Source organism: Corella eumyota, chromosome 3, assembly GCF_963082875.1.
Source record: "Corella eumyota chromosome 3, kaCorEumy4.1, whole genome shotgun sequence".
NCBI lineage: Eukaryota > Metazoa > Chordata > Ascidiacea > Phlebobranchia > Corellidae > Corella > Corella eumyota.
Genome location: NC_137492.1, coordinates 1182057 through 1202520, shown reverse-complemented (window position 1 = coordinate 1202520; position 20464 = coordinate 1182057). Strand labels below are relative to the sequence as shown.

The following is a 20464-nucleotide window of genomic DNA, read 5'->3' as shown; positions in this document are numbered from 1 at the left end:
CACTTAATTAAAATTATTTTTTTAATTCTAACAATTGTTGAAAGATATAATTTGTAAGTGGAGAATAAATTTTAATTATTGGTTATCTTTACTTTTTGAGTATTACTATGCTAGCCATACAAATATCAAAAAAAAATTTAATTTTTGCCCCTTTTATTTATTTTAGAAAATAGAAAAAGCATTTATTTAAAACTAAATTAATAGCTTTCACATATATATACAAGCCAACAACATTTATTTAAAACATAGGATTTTGGCAAAACAACTTGAAAAATTACACTAACATTTTAAAACCAATATTTAAATTTTATGGTATTTAAATAAATAAAATTGATTAATTAACTGAAAAATTAATCAGCGGTTTTTATACAGCGATAACATGTATTGGATATGCTCCTGATTTTATACAAATTGGTTGGTATAATGAAAGTTGTTCTAAGTATAAATTAAGTAAATATTTTACACTCTAAACGCGATAATTTTTTGTCGTTTTGGCAACTCTGCAACCGATAATTTATCCCCGCTCCATGGTTTATAATACATTCGTGGTCCGTGCGATTTATGTAACCAATTAAATACCTGGAAAAAAGTGTTTTTGTTATATTATATACTAAGCTTAGGCGTATAAACATATATAATAAACGCCTTATTCAAAAAGGGTTATTGACGTTTTTTAAGGGTTAAAAGTTTATTTTTATTTATACAATATGTTAATATCATTTAAATTTAACTTATTAACCTCTTAACCTTTTTTGATATTTCTTTTGTATTGTACATTCAATTATATATTTAATTAATAATAATTTAGCATACGTTGTTATATATTGTAACTTTTTTACAATTTTACATACCGGTTTTGCTTTAACTTGAGTTTGATGTTTAACTATGGTTGGTTTAGTTGGTCTCAGTGTGTAAGGCTTTAAAGTTTCCAATTTTTTATTTTGTTTTAAGTTTGAAGAAATGACTGGCAGTGATTCGATGCAATGTAGAGGGGTTGTTGGACTCGATTTTTGGTTTTGAAATTGGATTTTCTGTTGCCTAGGTAACAAAAATATAGGTTTTAAGGAGTAAAAAAACTAAGATTTAAAATCTAGGCTATAAAATTTGTTTTTAAAAATTTAAAATTGTTTTCTTTAATTTAATACTTAAAAATGTATGTTGTAAATTCTGGTTTTAAAAGTTTAAAGTTGTTAATTAAATATTAAATTGATTCTTACGATTTACGATTTTAAAAAAGGTAGATTTAAAATATATGTCATAAAATGTGTTGCTTAAAAATATAATGCTGTATATTATATATTAACATGGTTTTTACCATTTAATACCTAAAAATGTATGTTGTAATATTTGGTTTTAAAAGTTTAGTATGTTTTAAATAACAAAATGGCTTCTTACGATTGAGAGTTGGGTCTACGTTGAACTCTATCAGGTGTGTTTGCATGTCTAACCAGGTCTTGAATGTATTCAGATATTCCTGAGTCTAAAATATAAAGTTAGAGCATCAGAATAAGAGTTTTTTTTCTTTTAAAATACCTTAAATGCATTTTAAAAAATACTCTAAAATAATATAATTTTTGTCATTTCATCATTTGTTCAGATTTTAAAGTAGTGTAAATTACATAAATTATTAAAAAAAAATGCAAATATTTAGAACCAAAAAAAGCATATAAATACCTACATATATATTCTAAAATCTTTAAATTATCAAGTTAATAAAATCGATTCTACCATGACGTTGTATGGTGTATAACTGCAATGCTTTTCCATACGACAATCTTCGCGTTCTGTTGATGAAATCCCGTTCTTTGTTTGGAGTCCCACATCGAAACGGGATCGGGTTTGAAGAAGGCCTGATGACGTAGTTATTATCTTGTGGTGGTGTTAAAGTTTGAGTGTAACTATAACCTGACACCGGGCGTCGTATCGTTGGTTTTGCTTCTAGAAAAAATAATTTAAAAAAAAGTTAGTAAGATTTTAATTTTAAAAAAAGAAAAATAATTTTTGCTATGAAGTATCAACTAAAAATATTTTTAATAATTTTTACGCACTTGAATTTTCGTTGCCAGTAAAGTTAATTGTGTTATTGTAACGAGAAATAAAAGGAGTTGTTAAATCGACGTGAAGAATCGTTCTTGGGACGTTTAAAGACCACAAAAATCTGGCAATTTGAAATTGGGATAGTTAACTTAATTCGTTTGATTAAAATAAAAAAAAATTTAGTCATTACTTTGGAAATTTTTGGTTACAAACTATATTAGATTGTCCAGTATAATATTGTTCCTAATTATATGTCAATTTATAGGCCAGTAGCTTAAAAGTATTATTATATTTAACTAAAGAGTTTATAGTTAAGATATATTAAAAACTTTATATTTATATATTAAATATACCTGTTCCAAAAAGAAATAAGTTTTGGATCATGAATATCTGTTATATTTAAATATCCCGTTGCATTAGGGTTAAGTTTAAGTGCAAGAAGTTGATCTTTATTCAGTTCCTTCTCTTTGTTAAGTCCGCTTTGTAGGATGCTAAAGTTCATCTCAAAAAATGGTAATAATTTATATAAATATGTCTACAAAATAAATAAAACTGCTGTTTGTGATGTGCAGGTAAATTATTGTGGGCAAATATTAGTTGAGAGTTGCAACCATATTAAGACAATTAAAACCCTGACTGTAGTAGCTATCGAGTATTTTATTCTTTTTTTTCAGTTTTTGTTTTTGGTTCCTAAATTACCTTAAACGGGCTTTCCATTGCTCCCCTTAACAAAAGCGAGCAAACATGTTTATTGTTGAATGTCAAGGCTCGATCTAAATCTTCAACTGCTTTTGTATGTTCCCTGCGGGTGTTCCACAATAACGCTCTAAACATTATGTGGTTTATATCATTAAAATTTTAATTAAAAAATTTACAGAATTTTGTTATTTTAAATTTTTTTTGTGGCATATATTAATTATAAATCGTTTAAAATCTATTTATCTTGGTAAGAACATTTGGCTTTACTGAATGAGGTCTTTGGTTCGATTCCAACTGCTTTCTTGCCGTAGCGCCTTCGAGGAAGGTGCCATATACAGAATAAACTGCTGCTGCGTAAATATAATTTATAATTTTTTTAAATGCCAAAGGCAACTTAAGACTGGGTCGGGGTAACAAAAATTACTTTATGTTAAGGTTGTAAGGTCGACCTTTACACGTCGAGAATTAAAAAAGCAAAAAGTATTATCAATTTAATATCCTAAGTTAGCAACAGTGTTTTACCTAATGCAATATAGATCTGAATTTCTAGTGTCTAATACAACGGCTTTCTCAATATCTCTAAAAGCGTTTTTAATGTCTCCCACCTTAGCATGAGCAAACGCCCGCTTTGCTAAAACTGGGGTCTGGAAGCAGGTATTTGAGTTACAGCCAGCCATGCAACCGTTCTGTAATGAGTAAATATTAAGCTATGGATTTGATCCTTAGTGCAGTTTATAAAGGGGTCTTGGGTTCGAACCCCAGTACAGGTTATAAAAAGGGTCTTGGGTTTGATTTCCAGTGAAGTTTGTTAAGAGGTTTTGGGTTCGATCCTCAGTGAAGTTTTTAGGGGGTCTTATGTTTAATCTCTAGTGCATTTGATAAAGGGGGTTTGGGTTCCATTCCAAGTGCAGTTTGTAAGCATATTTATCTGTGTTTTATTAACAATTTATTAAAAAAAAAATTCTAGTTTAAATTTGTGCGACTTGAGACTGGGTAGGGGTAAAAATATAGAAGAAATACAAAAATAGTTACACTAGTTAATATTTAAACAATAGAGCTTTTAATATTTTACAAAATTTTCCCTTACTTTTGGTATGTTCATTGACATAATGGCACTAGTATAAGCATGTATAGCTTCTTTATGTAAATCTAAGTTTTGTAAAGCGACTCCCAGATGATAGTAAGACTCATACAACAACATATCGTAGGATTTTGAGGATATAAAACATTCGGGAAGGTTTGACTTTGAAATTAACTTTAACATGTATTTGTATTTGTTCGCTACCTGTGAATTATTAACAAAATTAATTAAAAGTTTTTGTATTTACTTTGTATTTCAGCCTGAACATAATATAATGATTTATAAGTGAACACATAAAATATTCAATTTTACTTTTAATTCATATTTTAAACTTTGATAAACGGTATTACGCATATATATTTATATTTAATAATAATTACATCTTAACATGAATTCTATTAAAATGTGTTAATTTTGGCTAAAATTTTAGCTTGAAATTTTAAACGATTTGTAATTTATAATTACCTTATTCCAGCATCTGCTTCTTTCGTTTAAAATAGCTTCTCTTAATAACTGGTTGCCTTGAGCCTGGGCTTTCACTAACTTATCCATTTTTAACACAGGCAATATACAACTATATGTTTACCCTACAATACACAACTTCAAATGATTTAAAAACTACAGCGACGTAGGCTTAATAATAAAGGTTTCGCAACGTGGAACTAATTTAGAAATGAACAATTTTTCTGTATAAATAGATCGGTTGTAGACTGGGCGCATGTTATCTGATACTTAGTTGAGTCCGGGTCAACGAATCTTTAATGTTAGTTCCGTAACTTGATTGTAATTAGGCTAACAATAACATTGTGATAACATCTGTTTTACTGTAATAAAAATATAGTTCAAAAAACGAAAATCTGACTGAATTTTTAATATTAAAATATCTATAAAAAATAATAAAATTTTTCGTAAAACTTTATTATTGACTAATAATAAAAGGGCGAATATTATTATAATAACCAATTTATTTTAAATAATAATTTTATTTATTAAGTAAATACATTACGAATATTATTGCTTGAATATATAATAGCGTCTACCTCCACCTTTTGATCTAGCGTTGCCCCATTGTTATTATATTAATTTATGATGTCAAAAGGTCCCTTTAACTTCTTTGTTGCGTAACAATGCTATGTTGTGGAGTTTTGTTTTATTAAGAAAGGCTTAGTGGTATTTAAACGCTTTGTCAATAATAGAAAATGTTTAATCTATATTTGGTAACAATGGTCCATTACTGTTTGATAATTGACGCTTTTTACAATAGTTTATTAAAAGTTCTTGAATTAAAAAGTGTTTATGTCGCAATAACCAGACTTTGGTACCTGTTTATAATTAATAATGGTTTAAAATAGTTTAAAAAAAATCTAAAGGTCTTTAAATTAGTTTAATTAATATTTTAAGTAAATTTAAAAAAAATTAAAAAACATTTAAAAATTATTTTGCGCAAATATTAATATTTAAGGTGTCCGCTAGATGACGTACGTGAGCAAAAAAAGGTTAAATTTTTTCGGGTTAATTTTGGCTTTCAGATTTAGTTTTAAAAATTATAATAAATATGGTACATTAAAAAAATATATTGTAATTAATATGTAGCCTTTGTACTTTTAGAATAATATTTCATGCTTAGGCGTTTAGCCTGCTAAGAGTTAAACGATTTGTATTTTATAGCAGTTTATTTCGGCTTCTAACAGTTCATATAAATATTAAATGGTTTGTTTGAGCTAATAAAGTTTTATTATATTTTTTAATATATTTTAATAGATGTCATCTACGCTATTTTTAGCTTTATCAATATCATAAAATATTAACAAAGGTTTATTTAAATAAAATTTCAGAAAGCAAAGTGTTAGAACAACAAAATATATAGGAAACGAATTGTTATCATTTAATTAAATACAATTTGACCAAAAACTGTATTTTTCTGCCAAAGAATCCTTTTTATTTACTCTTGCTTAACCTTACCTTTTTATAGCAATTGCTCCTATTATTAAAAAAAAATTTTTGTAAATCGTAGTAAAATTACAAAATTTTGATTTTCGAGCAAATGTTGTGTGATTATTTTTTCGGTTCTATGGGCGAATACCACAAAAAACAAGTTCAAAGTTTAGCACCTGTTATAGTTATAAGAATATTAAGTGATACTCTATGACATCATTTGACCAATATTGCTTTTATCTTTTGGATTACTTTGGATTTTTTTCATTTTCAAAGCATACCTTGATACCTTGTATGAGGTTTAACCGGTAATTAAGTATGGCAAGGTGTTAATTAAAATATGTGTCATAATTTTCCTGTTTTCCTTTTTAAAAGTGACACCTTTTATGTTAAAATTGTAGCGAAAAAATCTCCAGTACAGACCCATGCAAATTCTATCGGTGATCTGAGAGAAAAATTGCCTTTTTCTTTAAAAGTTTTCCTTTTTCTTTTTTTAGTAAAAGACAGTTGTGCTATAAAGAAATGTGCATTTTATTTTGAAAGTTTAGTAGATTACTTTATAAGATATATGTCAATGTAGAATTAAAGTTGATATATATAAAATCAGATACTGTAAGATAACCATCATTCTTATCAGATAATCTATGACCAACTATGGTTAAAAATCAGGCCGAGGTTTGAGTAACATTTGCGGTTTTGGTGTTTAATTTAGCCTAGAGCAAGTTGTGTATTAAATTTCTTTCGTTTTGTCGCTAAAAAAGTTAAAAATTCAAGAAAAATTTGATAACTTTAGGCAGTGGCTTAGGAAATAAATAGTGGGAGTGTTACCGTACGCGAACTGTTAAAAATTAAATTACTCACAACTCGATATTTTAAAAGTTAAAATGGGTTGCTTTATAAAATAAACTTAAATAAAAACTAATTTTATCATATTTTTTAATTGTAATATATTTAAATAAATAAAATTTAAGATTTTCTTGTGTGCTTTAAAATGTGGGCTAGAAATACGTTATGCAAATATAAAAACAGAAGCGCAAAGCTTAAACTTTAAAGTTTTACGACCGATTTATTTGACGAAACAACAAAAAAGTTTTAAGATTTTGCTTGATTTAAAATGACATGTTCAAATTTTGTTGAGCCAATATTAGTTTTAAATCAGTTGTGATGTCATAAATATGTTTTGTTCAATTTTTATTGAACATGTTTTTGGTAAAATCTTTAGGATTTAATTTTTTAGAATTTGTTAGAAAATCGTTTAAGTTTGACTTTTGTAGTGGTATTATTGGTTTTAAAACAACAATACGAACATATATAAACTATTTAACTCAGATTTAAGATAGAGTTACGCTTGTAATGATTATATTTGGACTATTTTTAAAGTTTTAAATGCTATGTTGTAATATACGTTTAAGTTAATATTATTTTATATTTTAGAGTTACAAAAATTAATTTATTTTTAACAAATTCTGTTTTAAAAATTTGTTTAATTAGTCTGCAAGTATTCAACCTTTTTTATTTGTTTTTTAGCTGCGGGAGATTGCCAAAAGTTGCAGCTCGTAGGGTATAACAGCTTGATCATATTATCGTAAATCGTGTAGACCCAATTGGATTAACGCCTGCAATTTTCTGCTCTACTGGATATTATTGGCGACTTTCGCGCACTTTCTGTGCGAAAAAATGTGCTTTTCGTTCCTTTCTAATCGACTGAAGTCGTATTTTCTGCTTATTGTTATCTTTATCTTCATCAATCAAGGTAAAATTTTTGTCATTGTTTCAAAAACAATCGCCTGATTGTCGTAACAATGTATTGTTAAACTCGATTGTTTATATAATAACCATTGTCTGAAATTGCAACGAACAATGATTATATTCAAATGACAATAGAAATTCTATTTTTAAATTTAGTTTCAACTTTTTAAATATCTAAAAGTTTTGCCGACCTGACAATTACATTATACAGACAGCTGTCACTTTTATAGCCCCGTCTTTAAAGTTAAAACCGGTGGTTATCTGTTAAGGTTGAGTTATCCATAATGATATACAGAGTTCTTACTGTCTGTCTGTTATATGGCTTTGTATTATCAATATGGCTGTGAATTATACTTAAGTTTCTAAATTTAACTAATTGATGTGGAATTTTATGTATTTTTATGTCAATATGTTTTGTTAAAATGTTTGATCATAACTTAAGTTATTGAACCTTGACAAATATTGATTTATTTATTACGTATTAATTGTTGGGAATTTACTTTTTTGTTATAATTGATTTTCCTGAGATATTGGGGTCTTTTGACTGGTTTTGGTCGGCTGAAAATGCGATATGCAAAAGTTTAAATAATATTAAAAGTAGCCCCTTAAAATCGGGCGACATTTAACACCATTACATTCGTGCTACCTTAAAAAGATTCGCATGAGATAAATCCAAGTTAGTAAAAAAACTAAAAAATCATTTTCGACAGTTTATAACGTGATATGCCTGAACCTTTTAACTACTAAGTAGCGACACTTTACATTTAAATTGTGGTTGTAAATGTGTGGCGTCGTTGTGAAAGGGTAAAGTTATTCGAAGTCGTGATATGGGTAAAACAAGAAAGTTGCAATGGTTTGTTTTTTTCTTGACTAAGTGATTTTTAGCGTTGTGCAAAATTGGATACTTTTACCGCACGGTTTAAAAGGCCACAGGTGGAGAAGAATATCTTTTTACCGATTTTTAAAAATATAAATTTTAACATTTTTTTTTTAAATATTTTTGTATTTATAAAATATATAAATTTAGGTTAAAAATATAAAAAGTAAACTATAATAGTATTATAATATGAAATATTCAGCAAATTTCTTATTTAAATTTATAAAATCTTGAGTTCACGCCATCGCATATTATTCATTTATAAAATTTTATTTTTGTTTTATCTTTAATTGAAATTCACCAGGGGTTTAAACATTGGTGGCAGACCAAAACCAGCAACATTTTTTATCCAGTTATTTACGTAAATAATAAAAAATTGTAAATAAATAAAAAATCTTTGAATATTTTTTATTTTCAAAACTTGAAAAAATTTAAAATTTTATTTTCCTATTTTTTGCGCATTATTTTTCGATATTCCATTGTTACCATTGTTACGCACACCTCGGTCAACAAAACTTATTGTGACGCCATCATAGTCAAAAAAAATATTCGTTGACTGGTGTTTGCTTTTTCTTTTGTCAAAAAAAAATTAAATAAAGAAAAAATTTTAGTCAAATTTTTTCAATAATGAAATAAAATATGGAGTTAATTTTTTCACAAAGTTAACTAAAAAATATATTAAATCTTTACGTTTGTTGTTATAACGTTTGGTGTATAGTGCCTATGACGTCATAATCCAAATCCTCACGTGAATTATGACGTATCATTAAACGGGAACCCACAATAGTCTTTTGTGAGTCATAATTAACAAGTTTATTTATCCAATTACAATCGTTTTTGGGGTAGTTTTTTTAGTTAAAAATAGTTAAATTCAGGGGAAAATAGTAAAGTAAAAAATGATTTAATTTTGTGGTAATAGCGGCTGATGGTTTACACCAAGAATTTAAAATATTTAGGTAAATTTGTGATTATTAATTATAAAAATTTTACTAAAGTTGTTCCTATTAATTACAGGTTGCCAGTGCAAGAAAATCAAGCACTCGAAAAGTAGTTCTTATGACGTCATAAACATATTTCGACGACATTGGATTTCAAAGAGAAATACGGGGTTCGAAATCAACTTTTATTTTTTAAATAAAAAAATAATTATCTAATATAACATTAATATTAAAAGACTAAAATTTCTGATTGTTTTAAATTGATTGAAAATATTCTTTTAAAATATAATTTATTAATTAATATTTTTAATTAATTTAGGGAAGCACTTACGGAAAGTCAACCAACTGACTCAGGTAAAAAAATTGATATTTATATCTTCACATGGTTCAATAGTGTAAAATATGCGACCTGTCAATCATCGTGACGTCACATATTTCCAATGTAACGTTATTGATTTTTACTCGACCGATTTTTCGTGTTTTCACAATTAGAACTCACATTTGTGGTCACGTGACCGTGAAATATTTCGCGGGAAATTAAAATGATCTTCTGTCGCGACATCGGGTCAAATTAGGGACAATTACGCGTCGTTTGTGACGTCATATAGCGTTCTATTTACCATTCCATTGTTTGCCGTCGTCTGTTCTCTTTATGGCGTAATCATTACGTCACAGTTTATTATTTGTTACGTCACAGGTCCTTATGTTTAATTTTACGTTTTCTTTTTTTAATTTGCTTTTAATTTAATTTTTAATTAAAGTTTAAAAAACGTCTTTTGTAAGTTCAAGTTTTTTTGCAAGAATTTTAAACATTTGACCTTTTTATTAAGACTGACAGAATAAGTGGATTAATTTGTTGTTTGTTTAACAAATTTAAGTTAATTCTCAAAATTAAAATCAATTAAACGCGGATAAGCTCTCGGTTCCGCCTTTAATCCAATTTGTAATCCGTATTTTTGTTGATTCCGCAAATTAGTAGATCCGCATTTTTGCACCACTAATTCGTTATGGTTTTGGATTATGTTGTGTTTATAATAGGGTTCAGTTAAAATGAATACAAAAATGGGTGGTCTGTTAAAAACAATAATTAAAGTTTAAAAATCTAGAAAATTCTTAAATATTTTTTGTTTAGGTTTTTTAAAGTTTTAAATTTAATTTAAAAAACACGCGATTTTTTTTACTATTTTTACAAAAAGATTTTCTTTACCAAATATGGCAAAACTAAAACGAAATGTTGTAATAATATATCTCGGTGTATTTACAATATAGTTGCTTTATTTCCGCGAATGTTTTTACAAAAACATTTAATTTAAAAGGAGAATTTACAACTGAATATTTTTCATTTTTTTATTGAAAACTCGCGTTTTTAAGCAATTGTTTAAACTAATAACAAAGTCTCCAGCTTATAATATAATAACTGAGCTTACAAAGAATTAAAAAAAAAACTAAAATCTAATAATAATTTGTTATTTTAAATAAACTATATATCTTAATAAAAGTTAAACGTTTTTAATAAAATATTATCTGTGATACTTTTAGATGCAGACCCTTACTTGCACTTAAACGAGGATTTGTTCAACCAGACTCTAATGTCGGGGGATGTTGCAACTTTTAAATGTAAAGTAACTGGAGCATCTTCAACTAACATAGTTTTTACTTGGTATGTAGAGTTTATTTTTGTTAAAAACTTTGTTATAACCAATCCTAAAACTGTCCAAAAAACGATAATTTAGACTGTTAAATAAATATTTTTTTACATTCTTTTATACATTGAGAAAAAAACGTCAGATTTTTAATCGAAAAATATTCCTCAAATATACTCATAAATAATGTTTTAATTATGACATCATAAGGTACAAAGATGACGAAATTATCACGAGAGACGACGGAGATCCGAGAATCAACATTAAAGCTAAGAACTGGGGGTCAAAGTTGACGATTGATGACGTGTACACGGCAGATTCGGGATGGTATCGATGCGAGGCCAGCAACGGAGAACGAAGGGTCGAAGCTTCCGCTTATTTGTCCGTTTCTTTCAGTAAGTTTATTGTAGGCTCCTAATCATGTTTTGGTAACGTTTTCTGAATGTTTGCAAACACATTTTTTGTCGTTTTTGGGGAAAAATAAGTTTAATATTTTTTGTTAAGTAATTTTTGAGAGAAAATCGTCTTTAAAAAAAGGGCAATTTTTAAAAAATTTTTACACTATTTTAATGTTGTAATAGCAAAAAAATTGACAAAAAATAAAAAGAATTTGTAAGTAAACTCAAATGAACGTTACCAAAATTTGCATGGCAATTTGCAATCATTAATTTCACAAATTAATTTTTCATATTTATCACTTTAGCATGACCTAACCTTAAAGAATATAATCTTTAATCTTTTGATATTAATCTTTAAGAATGGCTGTAGGCTATTACAAAAAACTGTTAAGTTGAATTTAATGCGAATTTCCTATAATCTCATCCGAATACAAATATTAAAATCTATTGGATATTACTTAAATAAAGTAATATCTTTGCACTTTGTAATATTAAACATCATTCATAAAAACTACTGCAAAAATATTGTTTAATATTTTGCTTTTAATTTTTAACTTGAGCACGTTTGAAGTTTTAGTTTGTCTTGATCATATACTAACTAATATTAATTCTGCTTGCTACTCATGCATGCAATTCACATTTCACAACCCAATCTTTAACTTCCAAACATTTCAGTTTTTGTTTCAGATGTTTTGCCCGACTCCCCAGCAGTTCATATCGACAAGTAAGTAATTTTGTAACAAACTTATAAATATGTTTTACTAAAGGTCATCATAAACACACATAGAATGCTTAAAATGAACCAAGTTAAAAATGCACATAATAGAATTATACTTGTTCGATATTTTTTTTTTAATTTATTAACTTTTTTTTATAATAAAAAGTCCAGTTTATATTTTAAGGCAATATATATAATTTATGAATTTTAAATAATTTAAGCAATATTTCTTATTTAACTTTTATGTTTTAAAACATTTTAAACTTCCAACAAGCATTATTCATATTCAAAAAGCAATACTTAACATTTTAAGCTTCCTTGACAATGATGCAAAAAGTTACAACTATGTCAGCTTAATTTATTTTTGTAAGTGTATAACTATTACTTTTTCTTGCAACAGAGATTTATTGAAAGGCAAATGTGAACTGTACAGTGGGTTTGCATGCTCAAAAGTTTTGAGTGGAAAGTTTATCTACAGAGAATCCTTCCAAAAACAATCTCAGATGGAAGAAGAAATACAAACCGCCCTGGGAATTATAAGTAAGAAAACATGAAGTTATTTTAGCATTTTATTTTTAGTAATCTATGTAATAACTTGGGCTAGGGCGGGCTATATCAATATTTTTTTATGATCTCACTTACTTATTATGTATATAAACATATATTCATATAGTTTAAAGCATAAATGTTTGTATAACTTATGAATCTATGGAGTTGAAATATTGCTATGTTTGTTTTTATAGCTTTATATCAATTTCGTTTTAATCTTGCTATTGATTATTGATAAAATTTAAGGAAAAAACACCGATTTTCAATTTAAGAAAATGTAGCAGTTGTTTAACAACAGCTAATTGATCCTTCGTATAAAAGATAATTGCTATGTTTGGTTATAAATAATTAAACAATATTGGTCGTTCGGACAAATAATTAAAGCCTCCATTCACTCTTAAAATTATTTTTCACAACTGTCCATAACGTGAAATTACTGTTGACTGTTAAATCACTTAATATGCCCATAATTACATTGTGTTTATGCAGATATTCCGTTTTATTCAACAACTTTTTTGTGTGTTCTTTATTTTACTTCATTTGTTGATACTATTGGAAAAAATTTAATAATACCTTAAACAATTTTATTTTAGCATCTACAAAAGAAATATCTTCACAATGTCAAAGTTATGCAAGTGCCGCGTTCTGTTATTTCGTATTTCCACCTTGTAAACTCGATGAAGATACTGGCAGGCCTTCGGAATCGAACCCGAAACCTTTAAGATTGTGTCAAGAGGATTGCGACTTACTCAAGCACGACGTTTGCCGAAAAACTTTCTTTCAACAGACCTCGAATCCATACATTTCGGTAAAATTAAAAAAAAATCGGTTTAGTGTAAAATTTTATTTTATTCATTACACAAAATTAAACTTTTCTAAAACAAATTTTATCTTGGGATTAGGAAATCGTTAACGCGGCAAATTGTTCGTTTCTTCCCCCTACAACCTCTTCAACTCCCCGATGTACCGGGATCGGGCTTCCAAGTGTGGTGAACATGAAACATCGTTGCTATAACAAGACAGGGGATGATTATAGAGGGACCCTCTCCGTCGCTGCTAGTGGTGAAACTTGTAAAGCTTGGCCTTATCGAATGTTGTTTCATGTAGGTTTGGATTCTAAGTAGAATAACTCTAAATTTTGATTTTCAAAAACTGTAAAAAAATAACTCGTAGATAAAAATTAACTTTACCTAAATGGTTAATAACGTCAACTTAGATTTTAATTTTTGTACAACAACGGTTAAATGCCAAAATAATATACTTAGAGGTAACTTTATTAGATGTAATGTTTTATGTTTTTTAGCACACTGAACTGAGTGGGGGTCATAACTTTTGTCGAAATCCAAATAACGAGATGACCGGACCTTGGTGCTTCGTGGATTCAAAGTTTAAGAGGAAAGAATTATGCCAAGTGCCCAAGTGTGGTTAGTTGTTGTGTTAAATAAATAAATAATAATTTTTGCAAATGGTAATTTTTAAAAGAAATGGTAAATAAATGAATAATAATTTTTGCTAATGGTAATTTTTAAATGAATTTTTTTTAAATAAATGGTAAAACATGTTAAAACTAACACATTCTATATTTGAAATGCAACAAAGTAATTTTTTTTGACATGAGATATAATTTTAAGCTTTTAAAAATGTCATATGTTTGTTTTCAGATATATACAAGCTTTTTCGTGCTTTTTTATATCTCTTATTAATATTCACAGACGCTGATACCGGATCAGGAGACTTGATTATGATTCTAGTTCCTGCTGTTAGTGTTCCTCTATTACTTGGTTGTTTGATTGTAGTCTTTTGTGTTGCTTGTAAGAAGAAAAAAGAAACTAAACAAACTGAAAAACCATCGCCAAAGGAGAACAAGAAAGTTTCTGCACAAAAGGTAAATATTGAATTTTAAGTATTAAAAGCTATCAAAACTTTATTTATTTATACATTAGTTTTCCAAAAATGTGTTTTTTAAATATTGTTATAAGTAAAGTCTAAAATTATTAAAAACTACAATAATGTTAAATTTAAATTCTACTAGGACCTTCATAAAATATATCAGTTGCAAGCATTTAAACTAGCAATACTTTTTTTACAGATGAAAGTACCACAATTGTTACCAAGTGTTGTCAACTATATTGGAGATTTGGGGGAAGGAAAATTTGGAAAAGTTTTCAAGGCTCGGATTTTAAGCAACCTTCATTATTGCCCAAATGAACCTGTAAGACTTTTATATACTTGATTCATTTTAGTTTAACCAACCGATATTATATACATAACTTAACAAGTTAAGATACTCACAAACTATTTTACAGTTTCCAAGCTTTGAATTACTAAATTCTTAAAATTGTTGATATTTTTTTTAATTAAATAAGCACGCATTCCCTTATCTGTACATCTAACAGTTATAAATTCACTAACATAAATTTACCTTTTTCAGGTTTCAGTGAAAACTTTAACTGAGCGAGCATCTCAACAACAAGCACAAGATTTCCAGCGAGAGATTGATCTATTTGCTGAACTTCAACATCCAAACATTGCTTGCTTAAAAGTAAAATTGTGCTTTAACAAACTTGCTATGTTTAAAAGATTTATAACAAACTTTTAACAAAGTCAATAAAATGATTTTTAAATATCGTTAAAGAATTCAGCAAGTTATAAAAAAAGGTTCTTTTAGCCTTGGTTAAGATTAAGAAGGAGGTTAAAGAAATTGTTATGGCATTCTAACAATAAAGTACATTTAACATTTAGGCTATAGTCTCACAACCTCAACTGCGTTGTATGATATTTGAGTTTACGGATCGGGTTGATTTACATGAGTACTTGGTTATGCATTCTCCCCACGCCGACTTCGCCAAACCAGCAGCTAGTGTCAGCAGCCACGCTTCGACGGTCATCGAACATTCAGACTTTATAAGGATGGCAATCCAGGTAGGTTTAAGTGGAAATTTGGGTTTTAAATTTTTACGACATACATTAACTTATTCGGTATATAACTTTAATATGAGAAAATTGACTATCTTTTAAAACATGAAAATATGATTTTCTTGGTCCAATCTTAAGCTGTAAAAGCTACACTTAATTAGTTTAACTCATCTTTAACTATGATATTTAATAAAGGTTGCATCTGGCATGGAATATTTGTCCAGCAACAACTTCATCCACCGAGACTTGGCCGCCCGAAACATTCTAGTTTGTGGAAATATGGATTTGAAGATTTGTAATCTTGAAGTTGTCAGAGATTCTTATCTTTCTTGTTATTATAGATCTCCACAAGGGGGACAAATGTTACCTGTCAGGTACTTTCAAATATTTCTTACAACATTTTTTTATTTGAGAAAATATTTAGTTTTTGCTTGTTTTATCTACTTTTTGTAATGAAAATTTTGATAATTTATTTTAAATTTTTAGATGGATGGCACCTGAATCGGTTCAAAACTGGCAATTCTCGAACAAAAGTCCGGTCTGGTCTTTCGGCGTGCTGGTTTGGGAGATGTTTAGTTATGGTTCGCAACCATATTGTGGTTACAGCAACCATGAAGTGCTGGACATGATTTCACGACGTCAACTTTTGACCTGTCCTGACCAGTGCCCAGCCCGAGTTTATTCTCTCATGCACGAATGTTGGTCATCGGATTTACAACAACGACCACAATTTAAGGTAAAAAAAATTTTATAAAGCGATTCTTACGCTTACCTTTTTTAATAAATATCTAAAAATTTAAAAAAAATACTATTTTTAACTTTTTTTTTGATTTAGGACATACATGCCAAACTTGTTGGTTGGGAGGGCTCAAACACCACTCGTATGACATCACAATTGGCTCAGGGTATTCACCGACAATTGACCAATCAAATGCGAGATGGTGTTCAATTTGCACAATATGGTCCACCGCCACCACATATAGGCACCATGTAAGTAAATGGTGTTTTTTATTCAAATAAGTTAATGGTGTTTTTTTAACCAAAGTTTTGTGGCACTGTAAAAAATCTAAATATTAAAAAAAATAAAATGCTTCATTAATTTTAATTTAGGGTCGATGGAATTAATATCCCGATGCAGAAACTTCCTCCGCAAAACAATTATTCATCTTCCCCGACATCGGGATTCCTAACAGCTTCCCCGCCGATCGGACCCCACACAAGTCCCGCGTCTCGTTTCTATCATTCCCCGGGTACAAACTCGTCGGCAAACAGCGGGGGTTATTACCCGCCACCCCCTAACCAAACGGGAAACTACCACCCGCCTGTAGGTAACCAGGGACAACACCTCCACCCTAATGACCCCAGGGCTAATATTTATCAGCAACAGCGACAGATGAGGGCGTCCCACAGCAGCGTCCCAAGCAAGGTAAGAATTTAACAACTTACTTAAAACTTTCCTAATATTGCTTAAACATATCTGAACATTTGATAAAGATTTTTTTATTATTTAGGGCACATCCAGTACTGCATCGTCTGAATACAATCAACCTCTTCGCGTTACCGACATGACGTCACGAGCCGATGACGTAGTGCATAACAACTACCCAAATCCTTCACCGTTTCCGCCCCAACAGCATTACCGACCCGAGTACCCTCAAGAGCCCAGTTACCATGACGATAGAATGACTCAGAGCAGTGATGGTAACCAAAATCCAACGCGACCGTCCAGTGGCATGCGTCATGACGGGCGACTACCTTTGTCCGTGTTTCAAGACCCGGAAGGTGAAAACGGGGTTCCCCCGTCTCCCGGGCGCCCAAAACCAACCCCGGCACCAAAACCCGCAGTTTATTGCAACAACGAAGATCAGCGACAACATAGAAGAGTTGTGTCGTCATCAACTCCACTCATCCAGAACGAGAGAGAAAGGGCGCTCTCTTCTTCGTCGGAAACGAGAGATCGCGACATCTCAAGCGGAAAGGCAAAGTCATGTGACTCCGGACTTCCGTGCGAAGATGTTGATTTAGAAAGCGAGGGAGCTGACAGTCACCGACCTCTCCTCTCTGTCATTTCTTCTCAATCTCCTGGCCGGGGTTTGAATCCCGCTACGGGTGGTCTAATGCAGTCTTAACAATTTAATGAGTTCGGGTAAAATTTGAATGACGTCATAGTCTGTTATATGTACGCCATTGTGATGTAGGATCGAAGTTGATTATGACGTCATTTTTAAAGCGCGAAGTAGTAGGGTTGAAAAAATAACTTGTTCAACTATTTTTACATTTTTTTTATTATTTTTTTATGCTTTTTACGAATTTTTTGCTGCCAAATTAAAGTAATGACAAAAATGCTCTGTATTTGAATTATTTAAAGATTTTATATCTGTATCAACGTTAGTTTATGCAAATAAGTTTACCAAAGCAATTTTTATTTAATTCCTAACATGACAATTTTAACACATGCTACCTTTTTGCTGATTTTATTTTGATTTTATTTTAACTTGTGTATTAATCGTTTTTAAATAATATTATAAAACATTCTTAATCGGCAAAGCCAACTTTTAAACTAGATTTGTTTTAATAAATAAAATATGGCTAAAAATCGTTTGATCATTTTTAGTTTAAGTATTTAAAAATAGATAAATAAAGACATACATAAACATTACTTAATTACCACATAAAGAACGTGGGCTTTACATCAGCATAAGTTTTTTATATAAAAAGTAAAAAAGATTTTAAATCAAAACGTAGATGCCTACAAACAAATTCGTGAATTCTCTTCTAGAGAAACATTCCTTCTCTTTAAACTAATCTAGAGAGGCGCGCGCGATGATTAAATTCACGCCGAGATTTCAATTTTTGGCCCCGGGTTTGCAAGAAGCGCAAGGAATTCTAGAAACTAAAACACGTGGCTCTTTCTAGTCTAGACCGCGTGGTAGAGGGTCGTTGAAATATATACTCAGTTTATATCAAGTTAAATCGTCAATTTTCGATGTTTTTTGCAACAACTCTACAACAAAATCAAAGAAGTATAGTTATTATGACGCCATACTAAAGTACAACCCATCTAGAAATCAGAAAATCAACAATTAATAGACAATTTATATTTTATGACGTCATAAAACAGTCAAAGCAAATCTAGAAGTGGAAATCAAAATCAATTTTAATTTAAGAGGTCTTGATGGTCGATCTTACGCCTAATAAGGTAAAATTAATTTCATAATTTTTGTTAAAATAAATTTGTATGATTAAAATTTTAATATTTTTGCTACTTTATCAAATGTTTAAACCCTTTGTTAATTTAAGAGTCCATTTTTTCTGTTTTGTAGCATAAAGAGTAGAAATTAATTTTAAAAATACAAGAAATGGCTAGTGCTGTTAATTCCTTCAGAAATATTATATTTTTTAAAATTTAAATTTAAATTTTTTTTATTTTTAAAGCAATTTAATTTTTTGCAGACAATGTTTTGATGAAAGTTGGCGTAGTAGGGATGGTTGGTGGTTTGTGACGTAGATTGTGACATATACCATGATGTCATGGTGATTTGAAGGTGGTTAATTATTTGTGAGTAAACTTAAATTTAGTTTTGTTAATAAACTATTATGTTACGAAACAAAATGAATTGGGTTAAATATAAATATCTTGTCAAAATGAGCTGAGAATTAATATTTTAAGAAGTAATTTTAAGCGCTACTTGCTGCATGTGCTGTTGCTTTATTGCCATAATATTAACTCTAACTTAAAATTTTAATATATATAAGCTGCATGCTGCATGGTTTGATATTTTTTGCTGCTGCGCGCTGCGTTATTGCTAGCTGCTGCTGCGCGCTGCGTTATTGCTAGTTTAAATTAACTAAGATATTTATGCCAATGTTTTGTAATATATTTTTATGCTGCTGCGTTAGCTAGTTAACTAAACTAAACAATTTAGGCTAATATTATGCTGGTTGCGATATTAATTTAAAGCTGTTGTAGCGTATAATACCCATTCTCTATCTATTCTAATCTTTCTTTCCCTTTTCTATATTACTATTACTGCTGCGCTGCTGCGAATACTAAACATATATTAAATATTATTAAATAATTAAATGAATATCTTACGCTAAACCATATATATAAAAATTAAAGTATTATTCTCAGTTTATTTGACATGATTTTAGATATTAACCAATTTATTTTAATTTTTTAATATATTAGTTCATTAATAAATCAAAATTTGGTTGAAAGCAAATAAATTAATTGACGACAAATCCGTCGCCTTCTATTTAACGAATCTCCGATTTTTTTCTTCTTTGTCGCTGGAGTTTGAGCATTCCCAAGACCCTACGTCATGTGACGTCACCAGTTTCTATGCAACGTAATCAACCAAACAATCACCAGTTTATGACGTCATTAATTCGACACCGTGAACCCCTTGTTGTCGAGGAAATGTTAAAGTGCACCAAAATAAGTTGAAAGGTATTTAATAAAACTATTTTCTTTACAGTAACTTAATTTGATATATATTTGCTTGTATAAGTTAAATACAATTCTCTTCTGGTTTAAATGTATTTTATCGACTTTCATTTCTATTGTTTAGATCAATTTTAGCCTGATGATTTTTTCAAACTTCGTGCATTAGTGACGTCATTACAGCCTAAATGATGTCACTTATAACGACAGTTCCTTATTAATAAAAGGTAAATACTTTTTATTAGCAATTTAAAGTTACACTTTTAAAATGGAAATTTAAATTAAACCATTTTTTTTAAATTTATTTAATTTTATAATTTAAAATGCTGCTTTAAAAATGTTGTTAAGAAGCGTCTTTACAACATTTTTAAACTAAATTTCAATTTTTGTTACAGTGATAAGTCAACGTCACTTTTATGTTCATCTTATCACCAGCAAGTGACGTCATCGCTCACTACGTTACAACTGATAAGATTA

General features: G+C 29.1%; 2 protein-coding genes across 3 annotated transcripts; one reads left to right on the top strand and one right to left on the bottom strand.

Annotated features, from left to right (window-relative positions):
• Window positions 1-299: 299 nt before the first annotated feature.
• On the bottom strand, window positions 300-4420 carry LOC145745682 (uncharacterized). Of its 2 annotated transcripts, none has more exons than XM_082563822.1 (10): window positions 4283-4420; window positions 3824-4021; window positions 3259-3422; window positions 2737-2863; window positions 2391-2572; window positions 2049-2158; window positions 1729-1938; window positions 1396-1480; window positions 852-1038; window positions 300-579 (listed from the first exon to the last, which is right to left on the bottom strand). In XM_082563822.1, the coding sequence occupies exons 1-10, from the start codon at window positions 4367-4369 to the stop codon at window positions 460-462; spliced, it is 1470 nt and encodes a 489-aa protein (XP_082419948.1). In that variant the 5' UTR covers window positions 4370-4420; the 3' UTR covers window positions 300-459. The 2 variants fall into 2 exon arrangements, with proteins under 2 accessions (XP_082419948.1, XP_082419949.1); XM_082563823.1 differs by having other exon boundaries at window positions 2391-2539.
• Window positions 4421-7289: 2869 nt separating this feature from the next.
• Window positions 7290-18087, top strand: LOC145746373 (inactive tyrosine-protein kinase transmembrane receptor ROR1-like). Its single transcript, XM_082564643.1, has 19 exons — window positions 7290-7505; window positions 9393-9486; window positions 9636-9670; window positions 10856-10976; window positions 11170-11354; window positions 12033-12081; window positions 12476-12615; window positions 13218-13432; window positions 13527-13727; window positions 13928-14048; window positions 14337-14509; window positions 14714-14836; window positions 15056-15166; window positions 15367-15546; window positions 15736-15914; window positions 16027-16276; window positions 16376-16530; window positions 16651-16966; window positions 17052-18087. The coding sequence occupies exons 1-19, from the start codon at window positions 7430-7432 to the stop codon at window positions 17667-17669; spliced, it is 3342 nt and encodes a 1113-aa protein (XP_082420769.1). The 5' UTR covers window positions 7290-7429; the 3' UTR covers window positions 17670-18087.
• The last annotated feature ends 2377 nt before the right edge of the window (window positions 18088-20464 follow it).

Excerpts from the sequence above, each read along its gene's own strand:
- LOC145746373 (XM_082564643.1), top strand. The coding sequence starts at position 7,430 with ATGTGCTTTTCGTTCCTTTCTAATCGACTGAAGTCGTATTTTCTGCTT. Across the intron at positions 13,728-13,927 it reads CTTATCGAATGTTGTTTCAT|CACACTGAACTGAGTGGGGG; the intron begins GTAGGTTTGGAT and ends TATGTTTTTTAG. Across the intron at positions 14,510-14,713 it reads AGAAAGTTTCTGCACAAAAG|ATGAAAGTACCACAATTGTT; the intron begins GTAAATATTGAA and ends CTTTTTTTACAG.
- LOC145745682 (XM_082563822.1), bottom strand. The coding sequence starts at position 4,369 with ATGGATAAGTTAGTGAAAGCCCAGGCTCAAGGCAACCAGTTATTAAGA. Across the intron at positions 4,022-4,282 it reads GAAGCAGATGCTGGAATAAG|GTAGCGAACAAATACAAATA; the intron begins GTAATTATAAAT and ends AATAATTCACAG. Across the intron at positions 2,159-2,390 it reads CTTATTTCTTTTTGGAACAG|ATTTTTGTGGTCTTTAAACG; the intron begins GTATATTTAATA and ends TCAAATTGCCAG.